This window comes from Heptranchias perlo, chromosome 11 (genome assembly GCF_035084215.1).
Source record: "Heptranchias perlo isolate sHepPer1 chromosome 11, sHepPer1.hap1, whole genome shotgun sequence".
NCBI classification, from domain to species: domain Eukaryota; kingdom Metazoa; phylum Chordata; class Chondrichthyes; order Hexanchiformes; family Hexanchidae; genus Heptranchias; species Heptranchias perlo.
The window spans coordinates 56,707,288-56,730,649 of record NC_090335.1 but is presented as its reverse complement, the minus strand read 5'-3'; the positions used below and the strand labels follow the sequence as shown (position 1 = coordinate 56,730,649).

General features: G+C 42.4%; 1 protein-coding gene across 1 annotated transcript in view; it reads right to left on the bottom strand.

Annotated features, from left to right (window-relative positions):
* Positions 1–567: 567 nt before the first annotated feature.
* LOC137326844 (target of Nesh-SH3) overlaps positions 568–23,362 on the bottom strand; it is a 92,387-nt gene continuing 69,592 nt past the window's right edge. Inside the window, exons 13-17 of the mRNA XM_067992224.1 lie at positions 21,247–21,326; positions 15,018–15,047; positions 13,273–13,431; positions 4,219–4,341; positions 568–3,062 (exon numbers count right to left, since the gene is read on the bottom strand). Of these exons, the coding sequence (XP_067848325.1) occupies positions 2,947–3,062; positions 4,219–4,341; positions 13,273–13,431; positions 15,018–15,047; positions 21,247–21,326 (508 nt within the window). The 3' untranslated portion in view covers positions 568–2,946. The remainder of the gene's footprint in view (positions 3,063–4,218; positions 4,342–13,272; positions 13,432–15,017; positions 15,048–21,246; positions 21,327–23,362) is intronic.

Below are 23,362 nucleotides of genomic sequence, written 5' to 3'. Positions count from 1 at the left end.
GGAAGAAATTCAGCAACTAGAAAGAAATGGGTATTGCTAACAGCAAAGGGTGTGGCAGGCAATGAGACCAAGAGGATGGTTGGAAATGGAGGAGGTAGGGTTTAATAGGAAGGAAATGGGTAGGGTAGGCAATTGGAGTGAAGTGCTGTGAAGAAGCAACAGAGACAGGGTTGGGGGAACTGGACATGAAGCAAAGTACTGAGCACTGCAGCCCACAAATTTATTTGCACCTACCATTACAAAATGCATTCAGCAGCCTTAACAGCACTCTTGCTCAACAGTCAATATCACCAACCATCTCCCACAAAAGAAAAGAAGAAAAAGAGAAGCAGAAGAGGAGACAAATGGCAACATCCACAGAATAGATGCACCTATTCTTTGACTTTCCATTATAGTATGTATTTATACGTGTTGTATATTATACATATATGGATATGTGTGTGGTGATATATATACCCCCTTACATTTTTATATAATTTCCAAAAAGTGTCCAGTGGTTCAGCACCAATAATGTACAGCGAATGAATTGTGATTGTGTTGACAGTCACAGAACAGGTAATAAAGGCATCGGATTAAATTTGTATTTTTAATTATTCTCAAGAGTATGACAGCATAAATGACTGCTGCAGGCAGCCTTGCAAAATTTATCAAAAACTCTGCTCAAGTAAAGCTGCTGATAATCTAAATACTAACTGCAGCCATGTTTTCAGAACTAAACTCATGTTACTAGCAATGTCACATGGGAGAAAAAATTGTATATATTAGTATGCATTACTTAACCTATAATATCCATTTTTGGTAAGAATATGAGGCAATAACCTCCACAAATACTGAATAAGTTGCAAGGTCAACAAAGCTAAATGTCTGCACGTGTTTGTTAATGTTTGGCAGCTGAGCATCTCTTGTGTGGATGGATGTTTGATTGCGCATTTCAATCTGGGTGTTTGCAGCATTTCTTTGTGGGATGAGCAGAGATTGGCAACCGAACACTTCTATCTGAGCACGTACGAATGTTACTTGAGTGTATCTATCTGACGATGTGACATGATAGTTGAGCATTTCTATATCTGGATAATTGTTAGCTGAGTTGCTGTAATGGGATTTCTGTATGGACCCGGACAAATGCTTGATAACTGAGTGTTTCTATATAAGCTTGGTTAAATATCTGTTAGCCCAGCTTCTGTACGTGGCCAATGTTTGGCAACGTGTATACTGACACAAGCAGGAGTTTGATGCTTGCTTGTCTCTCTGCCACTATGAACAGATATGTTAGTTATGCATTTTTCTATGGCCGTGAGAGATTGTGTGTAGTCTGGCATTTCTATCATGCTCTGTTAAGACATTTGTTAGATGAGCATCTATATACAAACATTTGGTAATGAAATATTTTGGTGGTATGTGTGGACATGGAGCTGAACATCTCTGTAAGGAAGTGTACAGAACATTAGTGGCTGAGCATTTGAATTCAGGCGTGTACAGATAAGCATCTCTGCATGTGCTCACACTGGTGAGTTAATATCTCTATTTAGGAGTATGGGGATTAGTGTTCTGTCTGGGCATGTGCATATTTTTGGTGGCTGAGTGTCTCTGTGAGCATGTGCAGGTAATGGAATCATGCGAAATTTATCAAAAACTGCTGCAGCAAAGCTGCTGACAAGCTGACTAATTGCAGCCATGTTTTCAGAACTAAATTCATATTAGCAATGCCACTTGAGGGGAAATTGTATATATTAGTATTGCTTAACTTATAATATCCATTTGTGGTAAGAATATGGGGCCATAAAAATGTCCACAAATACTGAATAAACTGCAAGAGCAACAAAGGGAAGCATCCTTAAGTGAACATGTGTGGGTGTTTGTTAGCTGACCATCTCTATGTGGGCACTATTGTAGTTAGGTGTTTCTGTGAGGGTATTTGTAGATGTATGGTCTGGTATGCTCACCATAACATGGATATATACATGCACTAACCAAAAAAAATTGACATTTTACAAAATTTTGATTGTGTGTAAAAATATCTTGGCTGTAAATATTTAGTTTTGTTCAGTACTGAATAAAATAATGTATAATCAGCTTAACAAGCAGAACCAAGAGGCTTCTGTCCATAGGTACCTCTCTGCCTTCAGTACACCTTTGGACAAAACAAGGCATATTTAATAGTTACACTACACAGTATCATTTTCGTTACAATTGGTAATCTTCCTACAGGAACCATTGGCTGCTAAGGGTATCCGATGAGAGAAGTTTCTCCATTCTGCCGCTGAAGTTCATTTGTTACTGCAAATCTAAATTTTAAAAATCCCTTCTCCTATACTTTGTGAATAGAAGTTACAATTTATGTTCTGTGTTTTTAAATACATTCCTGATAAATAACATTTAAACAATTATATTCAGAACTGAGGGCATAGGGAGCCAGCTTCCCAATATCAAAGCCTGTGTTTTCAAAAAAAATTTAGGACGACAAACTGTATAGGACGTGTTCAAGATTACAAAATCCTGGACAGTGCTATCATTTATTTACAGCACACTTGATGAGTAGTGAGCATTAATTTATTTTTATATATTTAGATGTTTACATCAACTTTCTAATGGCCGCTACTGCTACTTCTGGAAGCTGCACAGATGACAAAAATAAGTGAGAGCTGGTCAGAAAATTGCTAGAACACCTGTTAATGTCACTATTTACTGCCCAGATTGGTGGTCACATTGTTCTAAAGCCATTTAGGTTGTGGAATAATTACAATTATGCGCCTTAGAACGGGTACAATTCACCCTGTACCACACTATATAAAGATTTCTATATGGCTTCTTAAAAAATAACATTCTGTACATTACATGGTCTATTTGAATCTTACATTGAATATAAGGAACAATATCGATAGAATATAATCAGTTCATTTGGGCTTTGCTGCTGCTTCTTGTCGTATTCTACGGTAGTTGTTCACTTCACCATTGCCCAGGTATGGCTATACCGCACTCGTACCAATGGACGTAATGGATGTGTGTTTGTCCACCTATTGTACCAAACATAACCGGTTCCTGGCGAACACTTCGGTAAAAACCTAAAAGTCACAAGACAACAGCTTTACTTAAAGTAACCTGAAAGTATTAAAGCATCTAAATGGTATTAAACATTATCACTGGTTTTCTCCTTGGCTATGGGGCAACTAGGGATTTATGTAGTCAGTTATATATAAATAGTATTGCAGCAATACATGCTTTTTGAATGAGTCTGTTAAAAGGGAAAAAATGTACAGTGTGGACTACTTCTTGTTCGAGAAATGTGCTTATCAAATGTTTTTAATTGTCAAATTTAGTATTTTACCTTGAGATCTTCAAGTAGGGTTTCCCTCCCTACTGGGCCACCCAGGGTGATGTCAATAATTGGTAATAGCTCCACTACAAATATCAAGGAGTTCAATTTGCCCAAGATTATTTGGCTGGCCGACACGGAAACCACAGTAACGACAAACATGAAATACGTTGATTGCAGCCTAGACGTTTCCTTTTTGTCTAGATTGCATTAAATGAAGGTTTCCGCATGACGAGAAACACAATTTTTTTTCTGGCTGTCAGAAATCCCTTGTACATTGAAGTGTCTGAACCATTGTGTCAACAGATACCATTGTTGCATATCTGTCCAGTTTCCAGATTGTAAACCTATTCTAATCCTGGAATCAGGTAACTAAATTTCCAGATATCCTGTAAATAGCATTTACAGAATGAACAAAGGGAATAGTGAAAATTGGGAAGCCAAAAAAAAAAATCTAAAATGTTCAAAAATATGTCACTTGTGGAAGGATTCTCCTTGTAAACTACCAAAAATTAAGAGTCATGTCAAAGATTACAATTCCTCCTTGTGAACATTATTCAAAACAGTGCTAAAACTGGAACTTTCCTAAGATAACAAACAATAGCATTTGTACACAGTACAATTTTAATTTTAAAAATGGTAATGCTTGGTGCTGCTCAGCAAGGTGAATATAGGTTTGAGTCCAACTCTAGCTCTGAGTAGAACCTGTAGCATCTCTTAACTGAGTCTAAAACAAATCTAGCTTTAAGGAAGAGTGCATTATGTTTCAATTTGACTGATATAACCAAGCCAAGAGCGCTGCAATGCTTTCATTTCTGCTAGATAATCATCCATTTATATACTGCACAATGTAGGACTAACCAAGAACAACATCAGAGGACCATAATTATTGAGATTTAGCTCACCTTGTCTTATTGGCAGCTGTTCAGGCAGGAGATGCTCTCCTGTCCTGCCATCCAGGAATGAGTCCACAAACTGACAGTGATCCTCCCCATGCCCTGATAAATCTCCTATGTTGTAGAAAACTCCTAAGTTTTTTAAGGAAAAAAAAAGTGTCTGGTTTAGTAACAATGCTAAATCTTATCTAATTATCTGATTTTCCCATGCCCTGATTCTCATAAATAGCAGCTGGTTTTTGCATCAGTGAATTACACATAAAGTTGTACAGTGAATCTGTATGTTAGTCAAGGATTTGAATTGCATGCAAATTCCTTATTAAAAAAAATTCTAGGCAGCCACCTACATGCTGACAGAAATTGGACATTGGGTTCATAATTTACAAGGTGGTTACTGGAAAATCAAATAGCTATGAATTCCATTGAAGCATAGAAGATAAATTTACATTTTAAACGTTCTTAGTTAACATTTATTTAAATATTATACTCTTATGGCTGCAACAGTCAGAAATTATGTAACTTAATTGTTATTAGGGCAAAATGTGAGGTTTGATGTTTATTCATGTTTATAGCCTTCGACCCGAATTGAAACAATTCAACGATTTGATCAGTATTTGTGAGGTGGAGAGGGGAGGTATACTGCATTAACTCTAATCTTCCTGTTGCTATGGACCCACAGAATACCTCCCGTGGGGTCATTATGTGCAATTTCTCAGCTAGTTGATGGAACTAGAATAATTCCTGAGCTGATTACATTTGGGGGTGGGGGAATTGACTGAAATTAACCTGCCAATAAGTTTAATAGAAACAGAGTGAGTGTGCCAGATTTTCGGTTTCCACGTAGTTATGCTGAAATTATCAGCAGGAAGAATTTCATTGCTATTGTTAGTAACCCTGAGTTTATAGCATTGCATTTAGCATCTAGCTACTTGGCCAATGTGCCTATCCATCCATTCCCATATTACTCTTAAAGTGCAGGTGAATTTTCCCACATTACCCTCTATTTGTGAACAATACCATGTCTATTGGTAGTATGAGTGTCCAGCCACTACTATCTAGTGGTGCTAACATCAACTTGGGATCTTGTTACACTGCTCAGCATGTCAATTTGATGATGGATGGTAAAGGGTGATGAAGATTTTACATGCAACAGTCTTGAGAGAAACATAATTTAAAGCTGATGCCATATGATAGTTTTTACTACTTGTTTGAGTGCCTCCACCTGCCATGAAAAGCATTCTGACAACACAATGTAAAAATAGTTGCTTGGTTCCCATCCTATAAATGACTTACCAAGTGTAACCAACGGACCACTGGTTTGACTGCTTGCATAAATTTGCTAGCAGTGACAGCATTTGTGTAAAGACACTAGCTAGTCTGGCCAGTAATATCAGATGTGTATTTTACCAGTAATTTGTGTACCTCAACATAACCTCCCATCTTTCTGCTACATAGCACTGCGAGTATTGAAATCACCGAAGATGGTGGCAACACTATACCATTTAGAACATTCAAATCCCACTATCTTAACACCAAGTATTCAATATCCCTGCAGGGCCAATGGGAAAGAGCAGGGGAGTGGGACTACGATCGCTCGCTCACCCGCTCACTCGCTCACTCGATCACTCACTCGATCACTCACACACACACTCTCACACCCACCCCTATGGATTGACAGCAAGATACATTGTCCCAGAAGCAGGTCATCAAATTTTTCCACCTCAGATGCTTGAATATGGTTCATCATTCTTATGATGGTCTTAGATACAGAAATATATTACTCTCAATTGTCATTTGATCAATGTACCATTTGGCCAATTGATTTATTTCTTCTCCAGAGTCAGAAAAGTGCTGACTGATTTGTATGGATTCAGAATTGCCAACCCAGCAAGTTGTGCCAGGAGTAGCAGATTTAAGTGACTATAACGAGGAGTTTCTTTTTTTATGAAGTATTTGCATTTATGTTCAGTTAATGCATAGCTTCTATATTGATGACATATACCAGGCACTCTTAGTCCAGGGATAAAATTACATTAATTTTACAAGTATCAACAAAGATGATCTGACTAAATTCCACTTAGACAAGAACTGGAGGCTTCCAAAGTCTCAGAACAGATCTCTGTCCATATTAATTATGTTTTTCTGCACTAGCTTTTTCAGTGGCACTTTAAATTGTGGCAAACCCATTTATTTCTGAACCTACAGCAACAGGACCATAAACCTCTCTCTCTCTCTCTCTCTCTCTCTCTCTGTCCATTCACATGTGCATTTTGGCTGCTGCTCTGTTTTCATTTCTTTTTCTTTTCCTCTTGGCCCCTCTCGGGCCTTTCTCTCCTGTCTCCTCCCCTTCCTGGCACCCAGTAATGCCACCTTTCATTTCTTTTGGGTACTTCCTCCACCTCCAAATGCCTACCTAAATCCATCACTAATCTTCTGCCTACCTACTTTTCTGCTGCCGTTCCAGGCTTGGATGCCCCTTTGATAAACTCACCTGCTACCCTCTGTGCCTCTCTTGGTAGGGTAGTGGTTATGTCACTGGACAAATAATCCAGCGAATGAGAGTTCAAATCCCACCAATAGTTTGAGAATGTGAACTCCATTTTTTAAAAAGCTGATATCAGTAAAAGTGACCATGAAGCTGTCGGATTGTCGTAAAAACCCAACTGGTTCACTAATGTCCTTTAGGGAAGGAAATCTGCTGTCCTTACCCGGTCAGGCTCCTATGTGACTCCAGTGCCACACCAACGTACTTGACTCTTAACTGCCCTCTGAAGTGGCCGAACAAGCCACTCAGTTGTATCAAACCTATACGCCAAGAAGGCAGCCCACCACCATCTTCTCAAGGCAACTAGGGATGGGCAAGAAATGCCAGCCATGCCATCGACATCCACAGCCCGAGAATAAATTTTTAAAATAATGCTCCAAAGTGGCCGTTGAAGAATGCTTACAAGCAGCAACCCTAATCCTAGTTTGCTGACCTACCCGCTCAGTGCACCCACTAGGAGCTAATCTCACCAACATCCTGCTCACCCTACCCATCACTGTTCCCTCAGGCTCTGCCGTCAGATCAACAATCACTGCCCTTTCCACATTTCCCTCCAGAATGTCTGTTCACTCATGAACAAGTCCTTTGCCACCCACTACCTTACTGACTTCATGGATTTGATTGCCCCTTACTGAAGCCTCCCCACCTGGCCTTCCAAAACTGCCGCAGTAACAATGTGACTCTCATCACCAAATCACATCTTGGTCATTCCCCCTACTCCTTTGGCATCTTGCCAGCCACTGGAGAGTTTTCGCTCCGATCCCCATTGACTTCAGTTTAACTAGGGCTCCTTGGTGTCACACACACAGTCGAATTCTGCCTTGATGTCAAGGGCAGTCACTCACACCTCACCACTGAAATTCAGGTCTTGTGTCCATGTTTGGATCAAGGGCTGTAATGAGGTCTGGAGCCGAGTGGCCCTGACAGAAACCAAATTGAGCATCGGTGAGCATCGGTGAGCAGGTTATTGGCAAGTAAGTGTCGCTTGCTAGCACTGTTAATGACTCCATCTATCAATTTACTGATGATTGGGAGTAGGCTGATATGGTAATTGGTTGGGTTGGATTTATCCTGCATTCTTGTAGACAGGACAGACATAAACAATTTTCCACATTGTTAGATACCAGTGTTGTAGCTGTATTGGGACAACTTAGTTGGGGTGTGGTTAGTTCTGGAGCACCGATCTTTAGCACTACAGCCGGGATATTGTCGGGCCTCATAGTCTTTGCTGTGGCCAGTGCACTCAACTGTTTCTTGATGTCACATGGAGTGAATTGAATTGGCTGAAGACTGGCATTTGTGATGGTGGGGATCATCTACTGAGCACTTTTGTCTTTTGCACTGATGCATTAGGCTCCGCCATGGTTGAGGATGGGATGTTCACGGAGCCTCCTCCTAACTCTTTCTTCTAACATTATGCTGCTATGGCCTCTATGCTCTTTAGAAGAGCATTGACAGTATTCTCTAAGAGGTTCTTGAATGTTTTAACTACTACTGATATTGTATTAAATGACGAGATCAACAATTGCTTGAATCATGCTTCCAGTCTATTTTTTGAATTTCAGCTTAGTTATCTTCAAACTCTCAGGTATAGTCCTGCATTGGTGGAATTCCTAAAATCTTAAACGGAGCTTTGTCTTTTTCCTTCCATAGTTGATTTGGGATTTTGTGATGGATTCCATCTCGTTCAGGCACCCTGTAGATATTTAATGCTTTCAGATTCTTAAAACACATTCTTTTCTGACCTCTACATGTGTTGTAGATTCCTGAGCCAGTTTTAATGCATCTGGAATCTAAACACTGATGAGAGGAATTAATTCAACCGTGGTCTTAGTTTTGCTATATCTCTTCCTTTTCTCATGGGGATAAACTTCCTTTCTATATCCCCTGCAGTAATGTTAAAAGAATTTCCATTTTTCTGATGTTTTACTCTTCAAAATTCACACATGTCTGTATTGTTTTCAGGCTTAATTTTTTGTTTACTACCATTACGGCCGAATTGTATGGTAATAGGGGACCTATTGTGTCCCTGGTACATGTCAACTGAAACAAGTATCTTTTTTGTTCCCATATCTGCTAATAAACAACAGATTGTGCTTCCCCTTCTGTCAATGTTGATTATACAACTAACATAACATTTAATCAACATTAAATATCAGCCCGCTGGCTTTAAAGCAGTAATTGAAGTATTTAAACCAGTTTTAAAAAATCCAAAAATGCAATTAGATATGAAGGCAAATGATTTCAACACTGCCTCAACGTGTTTCCCGTGCTGTGTGAAACACGCCATGGGAAACGAGTCATGTTTCAGCCGGCAGCCATTTGGACATTTAAATCCCTGTTTGACAGATGGGGATAAAAGGTGAGTTAGTGCAGCAGGGCACTTAGTTCTCTCAGACAAACCTTTGGCTGGGAGATCTTTGTGTTTGGACTGAAAATTCTTGGTTTCTACACAGAATTGTTCTGTTTACACATATTTACTAACTTTTCGGACCCCCCTCAAACTGACACAATCAGGATGGGGGGGCGTGATGGCTGCATTCATCAGTAAATCTGAGGACGAGGAACATTACCATCCTCGCCTGGCATGGCGTGCACGTCCACCAGCTCTACAACACAGTGCTGCGCCACAGGCACCTGCACAAGAGCAAAGAGGGGAACAACAGAGGGAGCGACGTCCCAGGAGGCACTACCCTCGTCAGAGGGTCTACAAACCAAGGCTCAACTTCCTGGACCTCTCTGAGGAGCAGTGGATACAGAGGCTGAGAGCGAGTCGCCAGGTGGTCGCAGACATCTGCAGCTTCCTTCATACCGAGCTGCTCCCGGCTGGGCCTGGCAGCATCTCATTACCTGTTGCAGTTAAAGTGATCACTGCCCTCAACTTCTTCTCCTCCGGATCATTCCAATGTGCCACCGATGACATCACCAGGGTGTCTCAGTCATCTGCACGCAAGTGCATAAGGCAGGTCACCGATGGTTTGTTTTGCAGGACCTCACAGTACGTCAACTTCCCCATGGACAACCTCAGCCAGACGGAGAGGGCAGTGAGATTCCACTCTATGGTTGGCTTCCCACGTGTGGCGGGCACAATCAATTGCACGCATATAGCAATCGGAGCACCTCCACATGAGCCAGGACTGTTCATCAATGGAAAGGGTTATCATTCCATCAACGCTCAGCTCGTTTGTGACCACCGGATAAGATTTCTTCACGTGTGTGTGAGATTCCCTAGCAGCTGTCACGATTCGTTCATTCTGAGGGAATCCAACATCCCGGGCCTCTTCCACTCACCGAACAGCCTTAAGGGCTGGCTCCTCGGGGACAAGGGAGATATCCCCTGCACACATGGCTGATGACACCTCTGAGGAACCCCATCAGCAAGCAGCAGCGTCGATACAACGACAGCCACATCACCACCAGGTCTGTAATTGAAAGGACTGCTGAAGGTGCGATTTCGGTGCCTCGATCATTCCGAGGGAGCGCTTCAATACGCACCAGCGAGAATGGGTCGTATTATAGTAGTGTGTTGTGTCCCGCACAACATGGCAAAAGAGAGGGGTACCGGTTGATGAGGTCCCATGACCTCAAACAGCATCCACATCTGCAATGAACATTGAGGAGGAGCAGGAGGAGGAGGACGAACCCATGGGCAGAGCAGCAGCTCACCTGGCTGCTTGTGAGGTCACTCATATATGAACGGTTCATATAAGATACCATATCTCATAAGATCAGAAAATACGAAGAGTTCAGTGACTTTTACCCAAACCAAATATAAATGAAAAACATGACAGTCTGTCAGACACCCTTGTGCAGACCCTTCGTGATCCTTCGCCTTTCTCTTCCTACCACTTCTATGAGGTGCATCCCCTGTAGCTGCAGCTGAGGTGGTGGCAGGTCGCTCATGTCCATGGCCGGACTGCTTAGATGCTTTGGGGCTACGCCTTCTGGGTTTTGGAGCCTGTGAGAGCCCCTCCAAAGAATGCTCCACCTGCACCTGTGCAGGGGCAGACTCGGCCACGTGGAGAGGAGGCAGCATTGCGGGTACTGATTGAGAGGGGGGCAACGGGTGAGATGTGGAAGCGCTTTGAGTGGCGTCCCCACTTCCATGTCCCCTTTCGCCATCATCTCTTTCCTGGACCAGGCCCACATTACTCCTACCACCCTGCTGGACAACAGTTTGGAGGACATGTGTGATGTCTTGGAAGCCCAGTTGTAAAGTTTCTGGCCGCCTGTTTAAGGCGGCAGAATGTTGTTCACCATGAGTCTGAACGACCGTTGTCAGGGCCTGAATGGACTCATTTGTGAGCCATGTTTGAAGCAGAATGGAAGCTAACCTTCTCTCCATCGCAGACATTCCTGCACTTACCTGCGACACTATCTCAGACATTTCAGCAGTTACATATGACACTATCTCAGACAGTTCCTCATGTCCCTGTGACACTATCTCAGAGATTCCCTCACGTACCTGTGCCACCATTCCACTAATGCAGGAGTTGGACTCCTCCATCCTCTGTGCTATTGTGGAGAGTGTGCGCGGCACCTGTTCCAGTACCTCGCAAATGTGCTGCTGTCCCTCGATCATTCTCCTTTTAAAGGATGGTCCCGGGGTTCAGCATCTGCGTCCAGCTGAGCAGAGCCTGGAGAGGAGTGCGCCCACCGCCGCGGACTCTCCGCAGCTGCCCCTGACACCAGTGTCTGCTCGTGCCCTATTGTGTGTGCTGACTCACCAGGAGCCAACCCAACTAACTGACTACCGAGGTGTGAGTATCTGCGCTGGTGGATGGCTCGCAAAGACGTGACGGTGCGCCCTCAGAGGCCCGGAGCTCCACTGAGGAATTGCCCTCTGCCGTCGCTGCAGTCGTTGAAGGGCCTGGAAGAGAACAGAGGCAATATTAATCATCATCACAGATGTGTCATGTTGCGATGAGCATACTGAGGTGTTATGCATGCTAATCATTGTTAATATCAATTCATGTTGTGTGAGATGAATGTTAAAGTTGTGTCACCAGATGTTTGTGGGGTGCCAGTCTCGGCGTCCCTGACAGACAGGCACTCGAGAACGTGGCCGATCTGCAGGGTCTCCTCCTCCGCCTCTGTGAGGACCACTATTTGCGGAGGCCCCCCTCCAGTCCTCGCCCTCTCGTGTGCATTTTGCGCTCTCTTCTAGAAGGGGAGAAAGTACAGACGTGTGAGTGAGTGATGGTGGAGTGGCCAACCAATGAATGCATTGCTTTGGGTGAGGCTGACCATGAAAGAGATGCATCAGAGGGTGAGTATAAACAGACATCACATTGGATCAGGATTGGGGTGAGTGGTAGTGGTGGGGTCACAAATGGGGAGGTAAAGAAGTGCTCAGAAAGTGAAGGTAAGTTGAGGATGAGCCATAAGTGGGTGTGAGGAGTGCTGTGATGGAGTAGTCTTGGCAGTGCAGAATGAGTTGGGGTGGGGGAGGGGCATGTTGTGCAACATTGAATGCAGGAGAATCAGTAAAGTGTACTCACTTTTGCTGACCTAGTTAGGTCATTGAAACTCTTCCTGCACTGGACCCAAGTGCGGGAGATATTTCTGCTGCTGGTGACCTCCTCTGCCACTTCGAGCCAGGCCTTCTTTGTGGCAGAGGCGGGGCGCTTCCTCCTGTCGGCCGGGTAAAATAGTTCCCTCCTCCTCCTCACCCCGGTCAGTAGCACCTGAAGTGAAGCATCGCTGAATCTTGGAGCAGCCTTGCCCCTGTGCTGCTCCATTGGGTCTTCTGACTCTTTGCTCCAGCAAAATCTATTGGAACAATGTCCCTTTAAATCTAGACGCTCCTGTTGATAGCCTGTGATGTGGGTGCACAGTCCGCCCACTGTGCAGCTTTAGGACGGCAAACCCAGAAACAAGGTTAAGGTGCACCAATTAAGTCGCAACCACGTGGGGAACGGTAAGTTTTTATTATTCAGGTTTGCCGCGCGCCCATTAACCCCCCCCCCCGACTGCCCTTTTAAAATCGAGCCCCATGAGTTAGTTTGTTTTTTAAATGAAAAATTCTACTTTTAGGAATGTGGATCTTATTCTCTAAATGTCACTTGGTTTTGTTCTGCTCTTATGGTTATTTAAAGTATTTATTTTCTATTTCTTCCGCACTGAATATATCCTCAAATCAGAATTAGCTTCTGACCAGCAGATCAGTACTTTAGATTTTAGTCAAACATACAGATCTGTCAAATAAAAGATTTTAAATGTTCATTTTCGACTTCATAGCAGAGAAGGCACTACAGGGAATCTTTATTGAAAGAAAATTGCACCTTGGCTTTTCTGCGATTGTTCATTACCTTGACAACATTGCCCCTTTAAACAGTCTTGATATACAAAGGAGGACGCAATAATACAGTTGGTGACATGATTCTATCACCAGATGTCAATCCCATCTGGAGCTGCAAATTCAGCATAACTGAGTGTGCCCCAAATCTCCTTAATTTAGCACCACTGTCCTTTTACCCTTTGCAGTTAAAATAACATGTTTAAAAAATGGATCATACCTGAGAGGGAATTACTGAGGTAAATCTTGTATCGCAGAGAGTTACACAGAATGATACCAACAAATTTCCTGTACCGGGTTCGTTTGACAAACCGCTTGCCTTGACACTCTGAGTACGAATCATATTTGAAGGAGTACTGAGTCCAGATAGCATCTTTCCCTATTAAAAAAGGAGTAAAACAGTAAAAGTTACAATGAACTCATTCATAACATGGCCATTAAGACAGACACTTGCTATATACAGCCTTTGGTTCCTTCGCACAACTACTTTCTATGAATACTGCCATCTGATGTCTTCAACAATAAACATATCAGTTATATGTTTTCTCCTGCATAGTTACTAATTGTCCATAAATAATATCCTTCAACTGTAGCCTTGCTAACAGACATTTCTACAGTCACTATTAATGCTACTGCATGATTGGTTGCCAGGGAGTACAAGTATAGAGAAATGTTAATCACATTGTGTCCACTGTTCTCTCTTGGTCCCATTTTCTGTCTCTCTTCCCCCCCCACCCCACCCCCAACATTACAATAGAAAGTTGTTAGCCCGCAAAGCCAAATCTGGTCATCCAGCTGAGAACTGGCAAAACTCATTTCGCTGAAGTAATTAGATTCGAGTGATAGGCGGGCCTGAGACTTCAACCCCTTCCTGGTGGTGAACCACGTATTGAACACCCTGTTGTTAATGGACAAATTCATGTAAGTAGTATTTTAAAAACCAATGAAAAACCTTAAAGGGGCACCATCTTCACAAAGAAAGCTTTTGTTGTTTGGTGAGGAAATGTTGTGTGCAAGGCCACCAATTTTCCATTTTTACAGAAAACAAGTTATATGTTTCCATGTTTTCTCCTGCATTGTTACTAATTGTCCCTAAACAATATCCTTCAACTGTAGACTTGCTAATAGACATTTCTACAGCCACTATTAATGCTACTGCATGATTGGTTGCCAGGGAGTACAAGTATAGAGAGGCTACTCCCAAAAAAACTGATAACTCCATAGAATCGTGCATTAAAAACAATCATTGCCATGGCCTTGATTATAGGGAGTACCATCTGGTTTTCTGTTTCCATGGAAAAAAAAAACAGGATTGTGGAAATTAAACACAAATTAAAAATTATAGGAACTGTGTAATTAAAAAAAAGTATTTGATTTAGTCAGTTATTGTAAACCAGTGATCCTATTTTCATTGTGTCATTGTGCCTGACATCATCACAATGAAATGCTGAGAAAAATAAAGAACCATACTGTTTAGAGTCTCTTGGACAAACCAAACAAAAAAGGATTGTAGATCACATTTTCATGAAGACAATATCCCTTTAAACAGTACAATTCTGTTCCCCAGTACCCTAAAATCCCAAATTTGTCTAAATAATGTCAAAGACGGTGACAGTATTATTAATATGTTTAGGTTGACTGCTAGCCAATAGCTGAGTGGAAGAGGCATGAGTGACTGATTCTGTACAAACCATCACTGTATTGAGTGTGATGTATAAATATTGGATTATAAAAAGAACCTGTAATACATACCACAAACCTTTCCTAGTGGGCTCTTGGGCTTTAATGTTCAGTCTGAGCTAACCACATCATACTGAACTAAAATCATGCGTGCAGTATATTTCATTGTATGCTTGGCTCCACCATTTAGCTGAACCCAACTGTGGCAGGTTTTAATGTTATTAATATTCATCTTCCATTCTTTCATCAGAGAAATATGTTCTGACTTGAGTTTGTAGCACTCACCTGGTACATATTCACTTACGCTGAGGTCCGCTACAGGGGGGAAGGAAATTAAAAATGGAAAATAAAGAAGGAACATTAGAAAATGAAGCTTTTTACAATGAAAAATTAAAAACCAATCTAAAAAAGTAGAAATATTGCAAAAGAATAAATTAACAAACACTCACTACTTTTCTGCTAATTTGTGTTTATTCTGCAATACTTTGCCAGTATTGAGAGTTTACAGCTTATTTGCACTGGAATGTACTGACAAGCAGGGTTAATTGGGAGGGCTTTATTTGAAGAATATTCCCCACAGCACTGACTTTAAAGCCCAGTCTTTACCATTATTGCTACTTTATTGTTTATCAGGATATGTAAATGAGACCTTGATCTATCATCCCATTATAAAGGCACAATAAACAATGGGATATTACGGATTGCCCAGTTACTATCACCACTCAGAACTTCATAAATACTCATGACTTCAAGGAATAGAAATTGGTCCTCATTGTGCCCATTTTACAGATGTAAATTGCTCGCCTCCTTCACAAAGGTACTCTCCCCTCCAACTCTTCCCCCATTCAGAGATACCTTTTCTGTCCAGCTACACCCCATTACAGAAGATCTCTTCCTGTAATCCTCTCCACCCCCCCAGTTTACAGAGACAGGCTCCCTTCCAACACTCCCCCAGTTCTCAGACACACATTCACCCCTCCAACAATCCCCCTTGTTCACAGAAATATCGGGATAAACATTCAAATTGCCACCTGGGTGCAAAACTGGCGTCGTGAATCAGCCGCCTGTAATAAAAATTGGCTGATTTTCATTTCTTTCCCCTCCCACTAAACCTCTCTTTGGGCTTCTTCCCTCCCCTCCCACCTTAAATGCCACTCTTAGGCTCCCGCCTCAGTGCTGCTCCAGCCCTCCTATCTCCTATCGTTGCTGGTCCGATTTTCAACGCCACTGCACACTTTGGCGGGATGTCCTGATCTTGTGAATATTCCCAACACCGTGTGCAGTAGCATTCAGAAAAAAATCAAAGCAGTTAACTACAGGAGTTCGGAGATCTGGAACTGAGCTAAACAAGGTGCCTAAGAATGATACTGATTTTCATTTGCAAATGCAACTCTCCGCATCAAATGTCGATGATTAACACTGAAGAAAAGGGCAGCATGATTTCTCATCGGGCTATTGCTTTGGTCTTCTCAACCATGAAGATAAGGCAGAGTTTGTTAGAATCTGTCTGGAATGACTAGTTTGATTTCTTTTGTTGGATTTAAGAATATCCAGAACTCCCAAATGACACCCAAAAGAAATTACAATCAGTCATTTTGATTTAAAAATCTGACCAATTTGATATATGCCACTTTTAAAATAAGCACAACTGCACATTTTCAAATCAGTTAGCAATTGTCTCATTCTTTTTGATCATAAATCTAACTCCTAATATTTCCTGGATGTAGACAGATTTGGATATCACTTCCAATAATATTCATTAGGTTGGCTTTACGCAGCAGCCTTGGCATCGGTACAGCACTCTCTTGGCGATGATCCAACAGTAAATATATAAATGTGCAATGCAAAGAAGGAACAAAATGGGGCCATGCATCCTCCCTATGTAGGCATTGCAGGAAGAAAACACATATTTTATCATCTGTAAGAACTATGGGTGCTAAATTGCGCCCGTTGTTTTGGCGCTACACGGCCTCTCCGACATCCAAGATAGCATCTTGGATGCGCACGCACATTTCCGGTGTGACGTGTGCCAGACGCCATCTTGGTATAGGAGTTAGCGCAGGTGCAGATAACACACGCTGAAATCATGTAAAGTAGGGAGAAAATGGCTTCAATCAGCGTCCAACGCTAACTTAAAGTGATAGACCCCATTTTGGGACTTAACGCTCAACTCAACGCATAGTCTTAACCCCAACCATCTGAACATGTCTTAGAGTGCCTGGAGGACCCCCCACCTGCGCTATTTAAAGGGACCATGCAGGATTTACAGGTTAGTGGCTGGATTATTGCTTCTGGCTGCCGAGACATTTGTAACTGTTTTTGGAGGTCTCCTAGACTTAACTACTAGGATGCGGGGACATAGCCTAACATTTAGAGCCACGACCTGCAGGGGTGAACTTAGAAAATGCTTCTACACGCAAAGGATAAGAGACGTTTGGAATGCTCTTTTGCAGAAGGCAGTTGATGCTAGCTCACTTGTGAAAGTTAAATCTGAGATTGATAGATTTCTGTGAACCAAGTGTATTAAGGGATATGGAGCTAAGGTGGGTAGATGTCCACCATGATCTCATTGAATGGTGGAACAGGCTCGAGGGGCAAAATGCCACTGCCACTTGCTGCCTCCTGATATGCGCCACCTTCTCCTGCAAGAAAGCGGGACATCTGTCTGGGTGATCAATAGAATCATAGAAAATTTATGGTACAGAAGGAGGCCATTCGGCTCATCGTGTCCCCGCCGGCTGAGAAACGAGCCACCCAGCCGAATCCCACTTTCCCGCATTTGGTCTGTAGCCCTGCAGGTCACGGCTCTTCAGGTGCACATCCAGGTATTTTTTAAATGAGTTGAGGGTTTCTGCCCCTTTCCCACCCTCTCAGGCAGTGAGTTCCAGACCCCCACCACCCTCTGGGTGAAAGCATTCTTCCTAATTGCTGCTCTAATCCTTCTACCAATCACTTTAAATCTATGCCCCCTGGTTATTGACCCCTCCGCTAAGAGAAATAGATCCTTCCTATCCACTCTATTTAGGTCCCTCATAATTTTGTACACCTCAATTAAATCACCCCTCAGCCTCCTCTATTCCAAGAAAAACAATCCCAGCCTATCCAATCTGTCATCATAGCTAAAATTCTCCAGTTCTGACAACATTCTCGTAAATCTCCTCTGCACCCTCTCTGGTGCAATTACAACCTTCCTGTAATGTGGTGACCAGAACTGTGCACAGTCCTCAAGCCGTGGTCTAACCAGTGTTTTATACAGTTCTAGCATAACATCCCTGCTTTTATATTCTATGCCTCAGCTAATAAAGGAAAGCATTCCATATGACTTCTTAACCAACTTATCTACCTGTCCTGCTACCTTCCAGGGATCTGTGGACATGCACTCCAAGGTCCCTCACTTCCTCTACACCTCTCAGTATCCTTCCATTTATTGTGTATTCCCTTGCCTTGTTTGTCCTCCCCAAATGCATCACCTCACACTTCTCTGGATTGAACTCCATTTGCCACTTTTCTGCCCATCTGACCAATCCATTGATGTCTTCCTGCAGTCTACAGCTTTCCTCCTCACTATCAACCACACGGCCTTTCTTTGTGTCATCTGCAAATTTCTTAATATGCCCCCTGTGTCTGTCATGGTTGAATAGCTGCCAGTGTGTGTGGCCTGTGAGTTCTGGGTGGGCAGCTTGCAACAGTGGTAATGTGCGAGGGTGAGAGGAAGCATCTGATTGGAAGAGTTGAGTACTGATGGGAAGGGTTTGTTGGTAGGTGGATGATGAGGGGTGTAGTGTGTGGAGCAGTGGATGTGGCTAGTGGTGCAGTTGGTAGGAGATGCCACTTGACAGTTGACCTCACTAATCTTGACCACTCATGTCAAAGCACTGAACCTCTTCCTGCACTGCATCCATGTTCATAATGCTGTGCGCCTGGCATTGACTTCATCCCCTACTGCCTTTTGGGTATATGTCTGGAGGGCCTCTTGACTTCCCCCCCCCCATACCCTACCCTCCGGATATAGGATGTCCCTCCTTCTGTCCACCTCTTACACCCAAGGCCTCTGGTGCATCAGAGAGAACCTTGGTGCATGGACCCTCGCAGGCCCGGTACAAACTCAGATCAGCAGATTGGTGAGGTCTGGCATGCAGAATGGAGGCTGTGGGATTTAGTGGTGTGCAACCTTTATTCAATATTTTAACATAACTCATCAGTGTGTAAACATAGGGATGGAACCTGCATCTGTGCTTTACGTGCACGATATCTGATCTCCCTTCAGACTCCGTGCAGACAGCAGGCTGTTATATTCAGCAAATATCAGGTACCAGCTACCTTTAAGAGATTTCTAACAGACAGCCAGCTTTTCAGAGATTGGAGTGCCCCCTGCTCGTGGAAAGTGCGAATTGCATGGAATCCTCATTCAACGCTGATTCCCAATGCAGATTGCAGGTATGTCCACAGGCCTGACGAAAGTCTGGTCCTGCCTGCGCAGGGACCATTGGGCGCGGGGTAATTGCAGATTGTGCTACTCCCGCCCAAAAACAGGCCCTATCCAATTTTCCCCCCTATATCTTTGAAGCTATCCAAAATCATTATTTTTAAAAACTCTTAACCGGCTCACACTTCCTCTAGGATTTTGAATAGTCCCCTACTAACTGTTTTTGTATACAGGAACTTCTTGCTTTTAAGCTAAAAATTCCAATGATGTACTTTAAAACCTGGGGTGATTGCAAAATTTCCAGTCTACTTCTGAGGCCCAATTTTAACCTTGTTCAACTGGCGGAAATGAAGTGAGCCCGCGGTTAAAATTGGGGCAGAAACGTACCCCCTCCGATACCGCTGCCTTCCCACGGGATGTAATTATATCCTGTTGTTTTTAGCAGGTGTGTGGGACACCAGCCGGGAAGACAGGGGGGGTCCTGCTTTAAATATGCAGATTGGGCTCCAGTGACATCATCGCGGCCCAACTGCAATCTTAACCCCAGGCCTGCACGGGGAAGTCAGCATAGCTTCCTCGTAAGCTCAATTTGGTGGCAAGTAGTTCCAAGCCAGAGGAGGCCCAGAACAGTAAGTAATTTCAATTTTTTTTTGTTTCCTGGGCTGTGGAGAGTAAAAAATGGTATCGTGATAATGGTACTGGAAGAGTAACACAGCAATAGTGAGTTCGAATCTCATCATGGAAATCAAATTCAATAAATCTGGTCATTTGTGGCTAGCACAAAAAATGGCCATGAAAGCTGCTTGATTTTTGTAAAAACCCAGCTGGTTTACGAATGTCAGGGAAGAGAATTTGCCACCCCTACCTGGTCTGGCCTACACGTGACTCCAGTCCTACTCTACATGGTTCACTCTTCATTCCCTCTAAAGTGGCCTAACAAACTGCTCAGTTATACAGTGAACTGCTATAGCAACTAGGGATGGGCAATTGTGGCCTTGTCAGTGTTGCCCTCTACCTGAAAGCAATTTTAAAAAAAATAGCCATAGGTTTCCACTCCTATTGTTATCATGTGACTCATGCTGGAACATGCATGTATGTGCAAGTCAATGAGAACAAGATCAGACTTTGCTGTGATGCCCCCAAAGTCAAATAGCCTGCTGATAAATCCCTCCATAGCCTCACCCCTCCCAATCTTTGTAACCTCATCTAGCTCTGCAGCCCTCTGAGAAATCTGCGTTCCTCCAACTCGGGCCTTTTGTGCATCCCCCACTTCCTTCGCTCCACCACTGGCGGTCGTGCCTTCATCTGCCTAGGCCCTAAGTTCTGGAATTCCCTTCCCAAAGCTCTTTGCCTCTCCGCATCTCTCTCCTCATTTAAGACGCTGCTTAAAACTTACCTCTTTGACCAAGCATTTGGTTACCTGCCCAATATCTCCTTCTTTGGCTTGGTGTCAATTTTTGTCTGATTACTCTCCTGTGAAGTGCCTTGGGACATTTTACTATGTTAAAGGCACTATATGAATGCAAATTTTGTTGTCGTTGTTGATCTTTGTCAGGGCTCACTTGGATGAAATACTGAAGAGCTGCCAGCAGCCATAGAACCAGCAACAATTAGTGCCTTCCGGAGTGGTGGGGAGAGAATTGAAAATAAATAGCACTTGCAGTTCAGATTGAAATGTCATCTGTTTTGTTACTTTATAATTCTAGCAGCGAAATGAAGATATAAACGCTGGAGCAGGAAAGCTGACTCAAGGATATTCCTTTTTTATTTGCTGCCAGTGTTCCATTGTTTAATTATTAACATTAACATAAATTCCACTGCTGGGAAAGAAATACTTATAGTTGAATACTTTTATTGTGGAAGGAAAAAGTAACAGTGTTACAGATGGTTTTAGTTTGGCTGCACTTTAACCCAGCTCAAGAGATTTTCCCCCTTCCTCTTTCACCACACCCCCTCCCACTGCCTCCGCAGACACACACAGTGTAACTATATGCTATTTAGAATCATTTGGTAAGCTCTTGTAATCGACTATACTGAAGTGTTCACACATTGCCCTTTTTGAAAAAAAACAGAGGAATGCACACTTACCTGATTCTGTAACAAAAGAAACTGGGTCAGTGGATGGACCTCTGCCGATTTCATTTTTGGATGTCACTGAGAACGTGTAACTGTTAAATACACAAGGTTAGCAAATTTATTAATCAATAAAAAAAATAATTATTTTGTTTCAAAATGTATTCTTATTTTAGAACAACCCTTTGAAACAGTGAAAATGCATGCATACTTGGGCACTTTTTCAAATTGTATTTTGTGGGGAATTCTGACAGAAAGTTTACTTCTATATCTCAAAAATCCAATCCGATCTCAGATCAGCCATCCAAGTTTAGACATTAGACTCCACAGCGTACTGATATGATTCAAGTATTATAAACACAATTCTCTGGCCTGCAGGACCAAAAATGACTAATATTTACAATAATAGAGTCCAAGTGCTGAGTGCAGTCCTCAGACTCTGCACCATAGGTTTCACTCCAGCACACATATCAGCAATAGCCATCAGATAAATGCGTAGGATGGCCCAGACTAGGGTAATGTGAATGTGCTAATCATGTTCATTTTTTTTTTACTGTGCAATTATTTATTTTTTTAAAAAGAAAACAATTCTCCCTTTCTCAAAAATGTACATGTCAATCAACCATAGGACAAGTTTCGTAGGAAATGAGCTTTTCAAAATGGAATGTGAACTAGTTTCCAACAACTCAAAGTCATTCATCATCTGTAACACTGGACAGCACATCATGGACAGACAATTACTCTATTCATGTGATGCCACTCCATCTATCACTTCCATTTTTTTCATGAATGACAAAGTTATGCTGTCTCCCAGTCTATGTGCAAATGAGAAATGCCGCATTGGGATTGAGATATCCCATCTCAGAGTCTCAAGAAGTTAATTGAATAATACTTAATTACATATTTTCCCTCAAGAGAGGTCGTTAGTACCCTTTTGTTTTATTCCATTTTCTCTATTGCTATCTATGGTATTGTTTTCGTATTTTCACACTCTTTCCCTTGGAGAATAGTGTGAAATAGTGGAAGGATTTGCAGACTGATTAACAGTCTAACAGGCCATGACATAAACGCTCCTTCCATGGCTGTAACCATCTTTATATCAGACAATAGGGTGGTTAGTCCAATACAATATGGCGGAGGGGCTTTAAGGACTCCCACAACCCATATGATGAGTGTGTGGGGGGGAAAGCAAATACATCCACCAGACATGAATATCCCGCTGGATGTCAACCCAGAATCCAAAGCTGGAACTCTGACCTCCACTTGCCGGGACTGTCAAACCCTGCATCTACTGACTCAGGCTGGAATGCTACCACTAAGCCAAAGGCTCTTTAATTGGTGGATACTAGTGACATCATCAGGAGAACTGGCTTGTAGGCATTGCAGTACCTGACTGTGTGAAAGAGCTGGATTATCGTCGGTAGATATAGTCAAAATCCAAGCTGCTTCAAAGATCTTGTCCTCTCATCTATGCATATTAATTCAGCTCCTTCGCACTGTCCAACGTAACAGATCTTCCAAGCCAGATCTACTGATAATATATTTGCTGTTTATTTTTTCCCCCCAAATAAAACAATTCATTTACAACACTCAGTCTTTAAATAAAATATGAAATAACCAAGAGCAAATAAAAGAATATCGAGGTTAATTAAAAATTCTTGTAGCTGATTTGCAGAGCTTTCTCTTGAAGCTTATTGAATTTCTCAATCCAAACTAGTTTGTATGGTCACCTTCTGCCAAGTGTGCAGCAAGCAAACAGAAACAATGAAACCCTGTTCACACGGTACTGTAATAAGTGTAAATCCACTTATCTGCCTGTTTTAAGCTCAATATTCCCATGTTCATTTATATTCGGTTTGTACGAAACCTAAGGTGGAAATTCTAGTTAAAAGCAGTGAAAAGTTTGAGTATACTTGGTCACTGTGAAATAGGGGAGGTTGCCTTCTGTTTCCTATTTAGGATGAAATCGTAAATGTGCTTTTTATACTCGTGTTTATGATTTTTCTACAAATATCAAACAGAGGCAATTATCCCCCGCTGTTTTTGCAAGTTACACAAAAGGCACCTTGTTCTGAAATGTAGATTATAGAGAGGGTGTTTTTTTTCTATTGATAAGGGATCCATGAAATAC